Raw genomic sequence first — 14488 nt, 5'->3', positions numbered from 1 at the left:
TGGTGTGTCTCAACTGAGGAGGATCAAGAGGTGGGGGTGTCATGAGCAAAGGGAGTGATCAGTGAAAAATAGACAATAAACACATGAATAAACAGTGACAGTAACAAAACAGAAGCTAAGGGCTCACAGAGATCTAGGATTTGGAAAGCAATGAGGAGTGGCCATGGCCATGAGTCTGGTGGAGAGCGTGAACACAGGGGTAAGTATGTGCTGGTGTTGATGATGATGGCTTGTAGTTTGGATCAAAACTGAGCAAATTAAGAATCAGGGCATGGATGTGGCCACATCCTATCTGTTCAATCCACACTCCTCTAAATGCTAAAAACCAGCCTCCTATGTGTGTGCCTGCAAAAATTCTCCAAGGACGCAGCATTTTAGTGCTTGGCATAACTAAGGATGCTGCACTGTTACGAGGGCACTTGTACAAGTGGAGATCATTGAAGGGGATAGACTTATAACTTACTGCAGTGAACATTGGGTCTGTGACAGCTACAGAAAGTGGTTTTATTGCCACTGTCTGCACAGCAACAGCTCACTGTCAGTCAGAACCATTCTGTCCCTTCCCTAGGAGAGGAATGGCTGGATCTCATTGCAGTTGGCTTGCTCCCAGGCTTTTCAACTTCTTTCATCTCTTATCAAGACTATTCTCCACCTATCTCTTCTCTAAAGGCTCTACAAAAATGTGGGCAAAAGCAGTTGTGTGATTTTACAACTATTTGCTCTTCCACCCTGTGGATCCATCATTGGTGGTGCTCTCCTTGGAAAAGCCTGCATTAATGAGGAGGCTGCAATGTTCTTCTTTTGTGCCCCAGCAGGGACCAGGGCAGGTGGGGAGGCAGGCACTATAATCAAACAGGGTCCCTTTACAATCCTGCCATCCTCCTGCAGTGCAGAGCATCCCTGTGCCTGAATCTCTGACACATGAGTTATCTGGATGCATCTCAGAAGTCGAAACTGCAGCTGTGGCTCAGGTGTGGCTCATCACAGCGTAATCTCACCCCATTCTGAGCAGGGTTAAACCAAGCAGCAATCAAACAGCCTGATCTTCCTCCTTTCTCTGAAGTTTTGACTATTACCATTTCCTGTCAACAGGCACAAACACAATTACATTTATTCATTCAAATCTGAGTTTGCCCATCAGACAGCTCTCCGTTACATGCTTAAGTCCTACCATAAGTTTTAGCCGCTCATTTGTTTCAGCCTATGGTCTCTGACTCTCCCTGCAGCCTCACTCCGTCTCTCTGCGTTGCAATGAGATTCAGACATAAAATGGCTTTGCCTTTAGCCTTGGAACACTGTCAGCTCCGTGGCATTAAGATGCTTTTATGGATCACACAATGTAAAAAGAAAATGATGCTCCCCAGGGCCAGGGCCCCAGCTGGTGTAAATGAGCAACCATTGGACCAGTGCTGATCTACCCTGTCTGGGGATATGTCCCTTACCCCACCACTGAATTGCTTTTGCTTTCTGTTTCAGATCACAAACAACACTTTTTTTTTTTCTTTTTTTTTTTTTTTCTGAAGACAGCAGGAAAGCAGCTGCAAAACTTGCACGGCAAGAGAGAGAGCAAAAAGGCTGGGGGTTTATTGTTTCCCCTCTTGGGCTGAGCAATATTCTTTCCTCATCATGACCATTTTAGGGGGGGAGGAAAGAGGAGAGAGACCAATTGCTAGTAATACAATCCCAGGGAATACTTAGTTAAACTGACAATGATTTTTATTCTGTTAAATCCCTGACCTCCGAGACCTAGAGTCTCTTGCCTAAAAGCCTCAGAGGTTTTCTTTGTATTTGTGTGGGTGAGCATGTAGAGAACTAATTCCCTCCAGAAACTGAACCTGAGGGCAAGTTCTTCCATGTCAGACCAACAGGATTTCTCCTCAGGGGCCCTTTCTGAGTCAGACATACTGCAGGGATTATTCACCCTGTAGGAGTTCACACAAGCAAAAGGCACCTCTGTTTGTTTCCCAAAGAATAAATCAAGTGGTGAATCAGCAAGAGACACCAGCTTTCTAATTAAGTATTTGTTAGCGCTATGTAAACGTGTGTTGCTCTGGTGGAACCTGGTGCTTCATTTCTACTAAGGAGGAATTTCTTGGATCTGCAGAGAAAGGGAAGGCTTTTATTTTTCAGCTGAGGAAAATTTGTGTATCAGGAAACGTTTATTGGAGGTTTGATTGATTTTTTGTTACTTTAGCAGCCATGTGGTTTGTTCACATATAAGTGCCTGTGCAGCTCTGGTGGCAGAGTAGAGCTTTACAGAGGCTACCACAGCTCCTCAACAGCCCGCTTGTCCAGGTCTGGTCACCCTTTGCTATTCCAGCTCTTCACAGTCCTCAGCTGTCCTCATCATCTGGCTAGGGTGGTTCTTCTGGATCTGGAATTCTTCTCCCAGAGAAGCCTAAGGAAACTGCTGCAATCACTGCAGGGGGCATTAGGTCTGCAGAGCAGTACTTGACCGGTTTGAGCATTGCTCCTAGGGCTTGTCTTGGTCCCATGAAGATGGATAGTAAAAAACAAGGAGGCCTATTGGAATTAAGATGAAATTCTTGTTATTTATTATGCTACTTACACATACAGGACAGCCATCTTCTCCAGTCACTGTTGTCCTATTTGTCTCAATGACACTTTCTGTTCTCCTCTACATTCATCTGACTTCTATTCTCAGCTTAAGAACAGACCCTGGATGAAAACCAGTGTATAAAATGGCTCTTTTTTGGCTCATGTATGCACCAAAGCAGTTGAGTATAGGATTCAGAGGAGAAAAATTTCGGTGGGAACAGATGATCACCTTCCCATCACCATATACCTGAGATGGGGCAAGGTATCTCACCACATCTCAGCCTCCCTCCCTGAGTCCTAGTAACAGAGAGGACACATCTTGACCTACCCCATTCAGCTGTTAAACATAAGTAATGGATATTATGAAGATGCAGATGTCTGCTTAAAGACATCTGAGTTGAAATTTCAACTCATGTCACATTTAAAAGCTGTTAAATGTCACACAGAATCACAGAATCACAGAATTTCTAGGTTGGAAGAGACCTCAAGATAATCGAGTCCAACCTCTGACCTAACACTAACAGTCCCCACTAAACCATATCCCTAAGCTCTACATCTAAACGTCTTTTAAAGACTTCCAGGGATGGTGACTCCACCACTTCCCTGGGCAGCCCGTTCCAATGTCTAACAACCCTTTCGGTAAAGAAGTTCTTCCTAACATCCAACCTAATGTCTCCTGCTTTTCAATATATTTTTCGAGCCTGTTTTACAGATATACTGTATTTTCAGTGGTATACCATAATTCATCATCCTCTTGCTACTTAGCATCTCACATTCTCCTCTCCTTCTCCCAACAGGGCACTCTCCAGAAATTTGTAGATGACCTCTTTGAGACCATCTTCAGCACAGCTCACCGTGGCAGTGCGCTTCCCCTGGCCATCAAATATATGTTCGACTTCCTGGATGAGCAGGCTGACAAGCACAACATCCACGACCCCCACGTGCGGCATACCTGGAAAAGCAACTGGTGAGTGGGACAGCCTGGTACCAAATCTTGGACTGGAAGGGGAAGAGAGGGGTATGTGATTTGGTATCTAGATTTGGGATCCAAGAAAGCCAACGGCACCCTGGCTTGTATCAGGAATAGTGTAGCCAGCAGGACCAGCGAGGTGATTGTCCCCCTGTGCTCAGCTCTGGTGAGGCTGCATCTCCGGTGCTGTGTTCAGCTTTTAGCCCCTCACTACAAGAAGGACATCAAGGCCCTGGAGTGTGTCCAGAGAAGGGCTACAAAGCTGGTGAAGGGTGTGGAGCACAAGTCCTGTAAGGATCGGCTGAGGGCACTGGGGTTGTTTGGTCTGGAGCAGAGGAGGCTCAGGGCAGACCTCATTGCTCTCTGCAACTGCCTAAAAGGAAGCTGTGGGGAGCTGGGGAGCAGCCTCTTCTCACAGTGATAGGACAAGAGGGAATGGCCTCATGTTGCACCAGGTGAGGTTCAGGCTGGAAATAAGGAGACATTTCTTCTCAGAAAGAGCAATCAGGCACTGGGACGGGTTTCCCAGGGAGGTGGTGGAGTCACTGTCCCTGGGGGTGTTCAAGGAAAGGTTGGATGTGGTGCTTAGGGACATGGCTTAGTGGGTGACATTGGTGGTAGGGGGATGGCTGGACCAGATGATCTTGGAGGGCTTTTCCAACCCTAATGATACTAGGATTCTAAGTGCTGGGGAAACTGAGGAAGCTGGCATGGGGTTCATCATGCCAGGTTCAATCATCCCAGGCCGATGGAGAAGTCAGATGTACCCTGAATCTAAAGGGTGCTATCAAGGATGGAGTGCTTTGGCTGTAGATCCCAGTATTGCATGGAGATAGTACTATTTCTGAGGGACCTCATGAGGATATAGGAGGAAAAATTGTCAAGTATTTAATTGCTTTAGCGTGAAGGCCCACAGGGATCTCTAGGGATTCATGGGAGAGGTTTCAGCATTGCTGTCTTCATCTGCACAGGGAGTTTGAACTCCCACTGTAGTCAGTGGGGGCCTGGAGCTCCTTTTGGTTGCCTGGAGAGGCATCTGGAGCCATTTGCAGTGTTTTAAGGTGTACCACAGGGAATGTGCACACCCACAGGAGACTTGTGCCCTCCTGGGCTGGCAGCTGGGGGCCAGAAGAGATACCTCAGAGAATCTTAAAAGGTATTAAGTACTTGAAGGGCCTGAAGTTGGATGTGAATCCCCTTCTGAGTGAGTGACAAAGGCTGACATCAACCCCCTGCTCTAGCTGCCAGGCAGCGGTCCCTCTTTGTACACGTAATGGGACAGCAGGGAAAAGCCAGCACTGGTGAAGAGAAAAGATCTTTGCAGCACCTCTCTGCTGAGTCTCCCTGTTGGAAAGAGACCCCTGGGGAATCGCTCCCTCCCCTTTCCCTGTGCAAACACAGGGACTATAAAAGGAACAGCAGAGGAGAGCCATGGGGCTCCCAGCTCATGCATTTTTTCCTTTTACCAGCCATGCTGATGGCAGATCGTCACAGTGCAGTGACATAAAAAAAGAAACCCCATGCACCAAAGAGGCTTTCAACTAATGAAACATTAGCATATTATTAACATTATCTGCGGCACTAATCTAAGGCTGATTGCAGCCACTCAGACTAAATGAGCAGGAGGTTTACTTAAGGGGGGAGGGACGAAGGCAGAGTCTGTATGTGTTGCAGGGGGGGATCAGGGGCAGCATGAAGAAATCTTTTCAATCAGATTAAATTAACTCCAAGTCACATCATGGGCTTCATTATTCCCAGCTAGGGTTGTCGTCCCCCGAGCCCCTCCCCACAGCATACATACATGCAGCCTGTGCTCGTGCTCGCTGTGGCTGTACTTATCATCCAAACGTCTACAGAAGAAGTTCTTCACTCATCCAGCTCTTCCTCCAGCAGATGAGCCTCCACTCCCAACCTAAAAAGCTTCCCTCCCACTCCGCCCATCAGGTCTCATTGCCAGCATCTCCCACTCCTGAACTTCTGCCCCTTCCCAAAAGGATGTTTTTTGGCTGATAAGAATATCCGTGTGAGGCTTTCCTTACTTTTGGTCCATGATTTTGCTGGCTGAGGATAACACAATTTGTTTAGGAGAATATGGTACCGTCACTTTGTGAGGACATGCTAAAATGCCTGAAAGGCATCAGACATTGATAATGGGTTGTTTATGGTGCTGTACACAGGTGAGAGTAATGAGAAAAATGGAGAAACTGGGGAATTTAGCCTAATAATAAGGTGATTATATTGTGTTTTTTTTTAACTGAATAACCTTCTTGGGAAGATGCAGACACCAAAGGTAGGATTAACAGTCCGCCTGGCAGGAAGACAGAGAGACAAGTGGACTCTGATATTGGTGACACATCTCAGTTCCTAGACCACAGCCATATGAATAACTTTGCCCTGACACACACACAAAAAAAGCTTGAGGCAAAGGCTAGATGTAGATACTTCAGGGCAACTCACACAAATGAACAGCTCTTATGAGTATAAGGGGTGGGGAGGGAGGAAGACTTTTGAATTGCACTTGTAATAGCATTTCCACAGACAAATTTTCATTTCAAAGGTTGCAACACTTGTTCCCCATTCCTACTTTTTCTCCTTTAGGCAACAGGGTTTTCTCTGCCACATGGAGTCTGCTTCATGCAGAAGGTGCTAGGATCATACAGGGGCTTGGGCTTGAGCTGTGCAGCATGACAATACATGACATACACAGAACAAAATGCCTGCCATTAACATTCCCAGGCTCCTTCCTCAGATTCCCTGACAGCCTGACAGTTGTACCTACCTTTTCTTGCCCTGGATTTACTATGAGGCCAAAAGCCAAGTCTACCAATGCCTAGTGTACATTGTACCGTTGTCTAGGCACACAAAGTTGTGTGAATGCAATTTCTAGCTGTTAGCTAACAGTAGCTTACATTTGCACCCTTGCATAGGGAAGTTAGGAGATATTTTCATCATCTCAGTTATACTTTCATTAATTTAATCTCATTAACTTATGTGTAACTCCAGTAAGATGACATTGACACTAGAAGTGACAAAATCAGGTCTGCAAGGACAACAAAACTCATTCCTGAGGTGACCACCACCATCTCAAGAGCCCTCAGGGGAGGAATTTATCAGAAATAAATGACAAAATTGAGGCTTATTCCAGAATCCCTGTCTCCATGCCTGGATCTTTGATTCCTATCCACCAGTCAGCACTGTAACACTGCAAGACAAAGCTTTTGAACCATTACTGACTCACCTCTTCCACCCCTCTTGCAGCTTGCCATTACGGTTCTGGGTGAACATGATCAAGAACCCCCAGTTTGTCTTCGACATCCACAAGAACAGCATCACAGATGCCTGCCTCTCTGTAGTGGCTCAGACATTCATGGACTCCTGTTCAACCTCAGAACACCGTCTGGGCAAAGACTCCCCCTCCAACAAGCTTCTCTATGCCAAGGATATCCCCAGCTACAAGAACTGGGTGGAAAGGTGAGTTTTAGCTCTAGAAACATGAATGGCATAAGCAAGTGGTAAAATGAGGCCCTACTTCATGGATGGAGGTAAGTGGTATCCTTAGTATTGTTTCTGGTAGCTGCTTCTGGGCTTTTTCTCTTTGATTATTGCCCAAGTAGAAAGCTCTCTGATAGACATTTATTCCCACGTGCCTTACAACAGAGGTAGAAATTTAATTAGAGGTGTGAACTGAAGGTGTTTGCCATCATTTGATGCCATCATCTCTTGAGGAGAAACTGTTGAAAGAGAGAGAGGTGAAGGAAGGGGAGGTGACTGTGCCTGAGCTCTGTGAGCTACGTGGGCTTCTCAGTCGTCCCACACAGACCAGAAGAAGTGGTTCATTTCTCCCAGCATTGTTGTGAGTCCCCACGCTGCCTGCCTCCCAGGCATCACACAATTATCGTCCCTTACTTTGAGTTCAGTAGCTTTCCATGGCAGCTCTTCTGTGCTTTGGATGAGATGCCATAGGGTTGACAGGCTGGTGACTGAAGCTCTGCAGGTACTTTCTGAAAGGTCAGAGGTCTTCTAAACATTTTATCCACATCTGCAAGAACCTGTAGAAACTACTGCACAGAGGGGCAGGGTCTGACAGGCCTACTTTACGGGAAATACAACCAAGGCAAGTATTCCTACAATACACAGGGGCTTCAGTTTCCCTAAGATTTTTTACAGGATAAACTATAGCACGTTTTGTACTCCACTCAACAGGATGCTGTCTGCTGGAACAAGCCTTGTAGAAGTTGATCTGTGCTTTGTTTTCCAACATGCCACATTTGCCTGGTATTATGGACAGGTTTGGGAACAGCACAGCTGGAGAGTGATTGCTGCTCTGTAAATACAATAATGGGTTTATCTTACAGATCATTTCTGCACAATGGCATCCAGTTTTCAGCAATGATTTGTCTGGATGACTTCATATGCACTGTCTAAAATTGATACCACATCATGCGGGTGATATAAGACCTCTGCTGCTGCAGGCATACTGTGCTGTAAACCAGACTATTTCCTTTGGTGGAGAAGGTTTTCTCTCATTCTGTGAAAGCAGAGCATGGCTGATCAAAGAGCTCTGTACCCTAGTCAGCATGAGGTGAAATTTTTACAATAATGCTCCCATTGGTCTCTGATTTGTCCGGACAATTATTTTTAGATGTGGTTAAACACGTCTGCAAATGTCGTTTCTAGGCAACCTGTAAGGCTCTTACGAGCTACCTTGCTTAATTATGACCTACTTCTGGTACCATGTCCAAGTTTCTTAGTATGTATTGAGGTTGATTGCTGGATTGACCTGGATAGGGGGAAAGAAATGTTTGAAATTTGTTTAGAAACCATAAATTTGCACTAACAGTGACCCAATGGCATCATACTCCAGAGATTCTTTAGCAACCTGTGAAGTGTGTGTAGTTGGTGGGTAGTTTCCTACATATGACCCTGTTGAATTTTATACCTTTGGAGATGGTACATTTGAGTGATGAACTGAGGTACATGGGTGAAGAACAGGGTATTTCCTCATGCAAAGCCTTTTTTTTTTTTTTTTTTCTCCTGGATAAACAGAAAGTGGCAGGGTTTTCTGTTTGTTTGTTTTGTGTGTGTGTGTTTGTTTGTTTTAAATGTATTTTTCCAGTATCGATTTCACTTGAAAACTTTTTGGAGCTCAACCTGTTTGCCCAGTGATCTTCAGCAATACGTATTGCATTTCTCTGGAAGTTTTCCTGAACAACAAACGAGGTACATAACACCTCCTGCTGCTAGTAAAGAACACTGGATTTCTGGGCCCAGCATGTGCTGAGTTATTATCTGCACTGATGTCTGAAAGCTTGAACTGAAGCCCAAGGGGAGATGGTGGGGTTTGGAATATGGTTAGAACTGCCCTATTAATACTTTTGTGTGTCAACGCCACTGACTCAAGGCACCTGGGTGCTGTTGCAGATCAAAGAAAAACTTATTAAAGATGAACAGAATATAATTTCAATTCTGCTCTGAGTTAATGAGTTCCTTTTCTCCATTCTGCAACTGTACTTTGAGGGAGTTATTCCAACTCCAATGGCTTCCAGTACTGGTTTGAGTTATTTCTGTAGTCAACGTCAGCTGGAGACAGCATCATTCAAGACCACTAGACTTCTTCAAAGACCAAATCATAAGATAAAAAGATTTTCTGTTGGAGAGTTTAAGAAGTGGTTGAGTAAATCAGAAGAACTTGAAATCAAATGATCTCCTTTGATGAAGAAGAATCTGTAAGAGGGCAATTAGTCAGTGGTGGTTTGTAACCCTACTTGAAGGCACTCCAGAGTAAGAGCCAACTCCTCTCTTTTAACATGCCTGTTGAGATGGTACCTGAGCTGGGCTGCTCCAAGCAATCTTTTTGCAACTATTGGTTTCTCAGTGTGGAGTGTGCCTTCAGGACTCACAAAACTCAATGTTGGGGATTATCTTGACATAAGAAGTAGCAGAGAAAGTAGCAGGCATGGGTGACAGTACCTATCTCCAATTCAAGAAAAAATAGCTTTCCAACTCCAAGTTGGGAAGGGCATAGATGCAGTTTCTGGCCTCACCAATGGTCTTTCTTTACACAGTAGTTAATAGGAGTTTGATTTTTTTTTTTTTAATTTAAATTTAATCTTTTGGTCTTTTTTAAATGCTGCTGGGAGCAGAGCTGGACTCTGCCTGCTGAAGCAAACCCACTGAGACACCCTGACTTTTGCAAAAAACAAGTTCAGCATTCAAATACACAGTCAGGGCTCTTTCACTGTGAAAACACATGACTAAAAAGTACCAGCACGTAGCCACAACTCGGGAGTCCTGCGGCAGAAGATGAGGCCTAGCAGAGGCAGAAGAATTAACCCAGGAATGGGAACAGGCTATTTGGCTTTTGTTGAAGCCACGAAGAGTCAGTCTGTGGTCCTAAAACAAGGTGGCAGCTTTTCAAATATCATAATTTGGTCTATTGAAAGAAGAGGAAAAGAATGGGAATGATAGACCAGATTCTCATTTGACTTCTGTTAGTGAAACTCCATAGGCCTTGCTGAATTTACATTAGAGCTGCTTCAGATCTGCATCTTTTCAAGTTTACTTCAAATGTCCCCTTTGAGCCTAGAAATCTGGAGAACTTGGGAGCATTTGATGCAATCCCCAAGCAATACAAAGGGGAGCCGGTTCTAATTGGGGCTGTCTCATTAGCATTCAACACCACACTGAAAAGATGACAAAGGGCTGTGGCTGACCTTTCATTTCTCTCCATGCTGCCAGGCTTATGATAACACTTGTTTGAACTTCATTAACACCGTTTAATTGCCTGCATCACAATCAATACCAAGCTTCTCTACCGAAGCCTGGCATGGAAGCTGGAATGTGGGAGACTGAAAAGGGGCAGAGGACAAAAAGCAGAAGCCAAAGAGTTTCCATTGCACAGGTGTGCCCCAAATACCTGCAGTGCTGCAAGGAGAGGAGCTAGTGCTTTTTTCTCGTCCCTGTGAGTACTTGGACATGCTTTGGCTGCTTAATGTGCCTTAAAAATAGCCCCTTTAAGAAAAGCTAGAAGTCAGAGGAGACATTGCAAATATTATTAAGACTCTGAGAATCTTCCAGTCAAGAATGTTCAAAATAGGCTTGATAGGTTTGACAGGTTTCAGACTAAAGGACATTTAAAGTGACTTCATCCATCTGCAGTTTATTGTTAACCTGAGCACAAACACTACCTGCCCTTGCTACTGGCACCCAGAGCCTGGGTTTGTGATCTCTTCTCCTTCCTTTCCTTTAAGCAACCATGGTTTGCATGGTGTTAACCACTTGACGTCAAGGTCTTCAGCTTGTTAGAAAATTGTGAAAGTGTGTCTGGATGACACAAAATGTATAGTCTGTCTCCATTTGACATCTAAAACCTACATCTCTTGTCAGCCTGTGGTATCAGGACTCTGCAGTCAATAGATGGTGTCCTCCAATAGTGTTTGTGCTGTCTGTTGGCCATTTTACAGCTATTTTTAAAGACAAAATGTACTGGTTTAGTACAAAAAAGGTTATAAATTGCGCACATTCCAAGTTAGTGAGGTTTTTAGCAGGTACATTGGGGTGACCTTTTAACTCCAAGGGCTTTAAAAGAGAGCATCAAATGGCAGGTGGAAATCCTGGCTGTACTTTCAAAAACACAGTCTTCATCTCCTTTCCCTGACAGAAAGAGGGCTGAAGATACAGCATGCCAAGGGTCAAGGGGAGAGGGTGTTGTCAGTAGAGATAATAAAACACGGTGCTGGAAGAGGCCTCGAGAGGTCAACGTGCCCGGCTCCTGCCTCAGGGCTGGATCAGCTCTGTCTCAAGCCTTCCTGACAGATGTTTTCTTAAAGTCCTCCCACAACTGAGCCTTTGCTTTCCTTGGGCAATCCACTGCTGTGCTCCCCTCTCCTTCCCATCAGGATATTTTCCCTGATGGTCAGCCAGAAATCTTCCTGGCTTTAGTTAAAACCCATAGACTTCATTGCATCCTCAGAGGCATGGGGTACAGCTCGTTCCCTGCCTCTCTGCAGCAGCTTTTGTTGTGCCTGAAGGCTGTTCACCTGTCTTCCCCTACTTTTTGTCTCGAAAATACCCCTGATATTTTCTTACTGCAGTAACACGCTGCTCTCACACAGTGCAGTTTTCAGCAGCAAAAATGAAAACGCATCTGTGCTCAGGGGATACAACCTCAGACCCTTGCAGCCTCGGCACTGAGATGATGGACAGTTTCTTCTCACAGAAAAACTACCTGTGCACCGATTCATTCTTCAGCCATTGACTCAGTGCAGCCCACCCATCCTCTGCCGGTTATTCTGAGACAAAAAAAAACCTGCAGGAAAAGCCATGCGCATGCAAAAGAAAATCCTTTTGCCTAGCTGTCATGCTGTTCATGCCAAAGTCCAATTAGTGTCCAGCAGCTTGGCCTCGAACCTTTCTGTGAAATGGGATCGATCTGGAGTAACACGGTCCTGTGGCTCCTGCAGCTGAATCAGCACAAACACGGAAGGTGCAGCTCAGACGCCTCCCAGCAAGCTAAAACTGCCTTGCCCTGCCAACAGAGGAACCGACAACGTGTCCTTGCACTGCTTCACTTCATCCCATGAAAGGGCTGGCCGCTAGGATGCTCCCAAGCTTCCCTTCAGCCCTTCCCTGCTGTAGCAGTCCCCTGGATCCCTTTCATACGTTTCTTCCTCCTTCAGTGGTCCGGATACAGCCGGCTATTGCATAACACTAATTATGTTATTGCTGTAATTGCGTCTGCCGTCTGCAGCACATGGATTCGTTACAAGCTTTTCATATGCTAAAAAGATTATTAATGAGCGCAGTCCCAACCCAGGACGGCACAACAACAGCCATGACAAAAAGATCTTTTGGAAGGCAATTAGCTCCATGCTAAGCCGCCTAAACCATGGCCCGTGCTGGAAAATTTCAGACTGGAGAGGAAGCATTGGCAGCACAGCTTTTCTCTGCGCTTTTGATGAGTTAATGAGTTGCTGAGTGGCAGCAGGCACAGTTTATTCTTGTGAAACAGCCCCACTAAGTCGCCTTGTGTGGCTGGTAATGAAGACGAACATTCGCCCTGCCCCTTGCCTAAAGAGAGGGCAAGATGTATTCCCAGGTCACTGCTGTATTGCTTCCTTAGGAAAACAAAACAAGACAAAACAAAACAGGAACTTCCCAGGGAAAGCTGAGGATGCGTAAGGAACAAGAACTGAGGCTAAAAGGGATCATTACTATGCACCAGTGTGGCCACAGTACTTGCCCATCTGTTGGTGGCAGGGGATGGCCTCAGGTTCTCCTGCTCAAGCCAAGAGGAGGTGAGCTGCTGTGCTAGGGTTACCTATGAAATCACATCCTATGATCTAGTAATCCTCCCACCATCCATTTGAGTTGCTGATGTGTTTCAGAGAAGGTTGATACAAATTCCCCCAGATTTCTCAAGGGTTTCATCGTTTCTGATGTCTGATGAACAAATTTCCCTGGCACATCAGAGGATAAGCAGCCTGTGATTCCCCTGTGATTCAGGAGAAGCTCTGGTATGTAAGGAAGGGTCTTTAGGTATGTGTCTGTGGTGGTTTCACAGTTGAGCTCCACCACGCCAGTCTTTCAATCCTCCTCCACAAAAGAACAGGCGGAGAAAATATGATGAAAAAAGGTTCATAGGCTAAGAAAAGGACATGGGAATCACTCACCAGTTAGCATCACGGACAAAACAGACTCAGCATAGGGAGATTAATGTAATTTATTTCCTATCACTAGCAGACTAAACAGTGAGAAACTAAAAGCAAACTAAAAACACCTTCCTCCATCCACCCTCTTCCACCTCCTCCCCCCAAGGAGTGCAGGGGAATGGGGGCTGTGGTCAGTCCCTGATGCTTTGTCCCTGCTGCTCTTTCTCAGCCCCTCTCTGCCCCTGCTCCATGTGGGGTCCCTCCCGAACTGATCCTTCAGGGGCTTCAAGAACTGCTCCCACACAGCTCCGTACCATGGGGTCCATCCCCCAGGAGCAAACTGCTCCAGGATGGGTCCTGGCTCTGATCTGCCATGGGGCAGCTGCAGGACTCTGCTCACAGAGGCCACCCCTGCAGCCTCCCCACATAATCCTTGCCACATAAACCCCATACAGTACCTAAGCCTCTCCTGGAAACATCTGGGTGAGGGTCCACCAAAGCTATCCAAAACGGGAGTACAGAAGGAGAAAATCTGCAGCACCAGGGCAGCAAGTGGTGCACCTTGACCAAGTAGTCATCATCTGCTTTGGTCTCAAGCCCTCTATCAGTGAGTGTAGTGACAGGACAAAAGGGTAACAGTTTTAAACTAAAAAAAGGGTAGATTTAGATTAGATATAAGGAAGAAATTCTTCACTCTGAGGACAGTGAGGCCCTGGCCCAGGCTGCCCAGAGGAGCTGTGGCTGCCCCATCTCTGGCAGTGCCCAAGGCCAGGCTGGATGGGGCTGGGGGCAGCCTGGGCTGGTGGGAGGTGTCCCTGCCATGGCAGGGGGATTAGACCTGGATGTTCTTTAAATTCCCTTCTCAATCTGATGGCCATCAGCTTAGTTGTGCTCCCAGGAGCAGCGTGGTTAAAGAGCATCTTCCGTCACATTTCAGCTTTAGTGTAAGTGAGCGCTGTCAGCCACAAGGGCGAAGGCACAAGCAAGCACGCAGGCAGCCTTGCAGATGCTGGCAGTGAAAATTCAAGGACCTCTGGGGTTTGGTGACAGCTTCACGGTGGTTTTGAAGGCGTTAGAGGTATGTAAATGGCAGAGAGGCCCTAAGTACCTCTGAGGATCCGGGCTCAAATAGAAGGTAAATAAAGACTCAGCAGGGATGTTGTCATCTCCCTGCCAGGATGCTTTAATATACACATTTATAATTTCTTGAGATAGCAGAATGATGGCTTCATTAGGAGCACTTCTGTATAAATAAGTCATTTGCCCATCGCAGAGTTCTGGTGGAAGATTATATGTCTTCCTGTATTAG

The 14488-nt window shown here is 45.9% G+C and overlaps 1 protein-coding gene across 1 annotated transcript in view; it reads left to right on the top strand.

The window, feature by feature from the left end:
- The window catches only part of PLXNA4 (plexin A4), a gene marked incomplete at its 3' end in the record, with an annotated part of 399326 nt that overhangs the window by 381596 nt on the left and 3242 nt on the right, over positions 1-14488 (top strand). The window contains exons 29-30 of the mRNA XM_084283189.1: positions 3357-3526; positions 6788-7000. Coding sequence (XP_084139315.1) covers positions 3357-3526; positions 6788-7000 — 383 coding nt within the window. The remainder of the gene's footprint in view (positions 1-3356; positions 3527-6787; positions 7001-14488) is intronic.

The sequence above is a fragment of the Netta rufina genome (genome assembly GCF_964035555.1).
Source record: "Netta rufina genome assembly, chromosome: 1".
NCBI classification, from domain to species: domain Eukaryota; kingdom Metazoa; phylum Chordata; class Aves; order Anseriformes; family Anatidae; genus Netta; species Netta rufina.
Note: the sequence above shows the minus strand (reverse complement) of the source record. Positions and strands in the feature narration are given on the sequence as shown.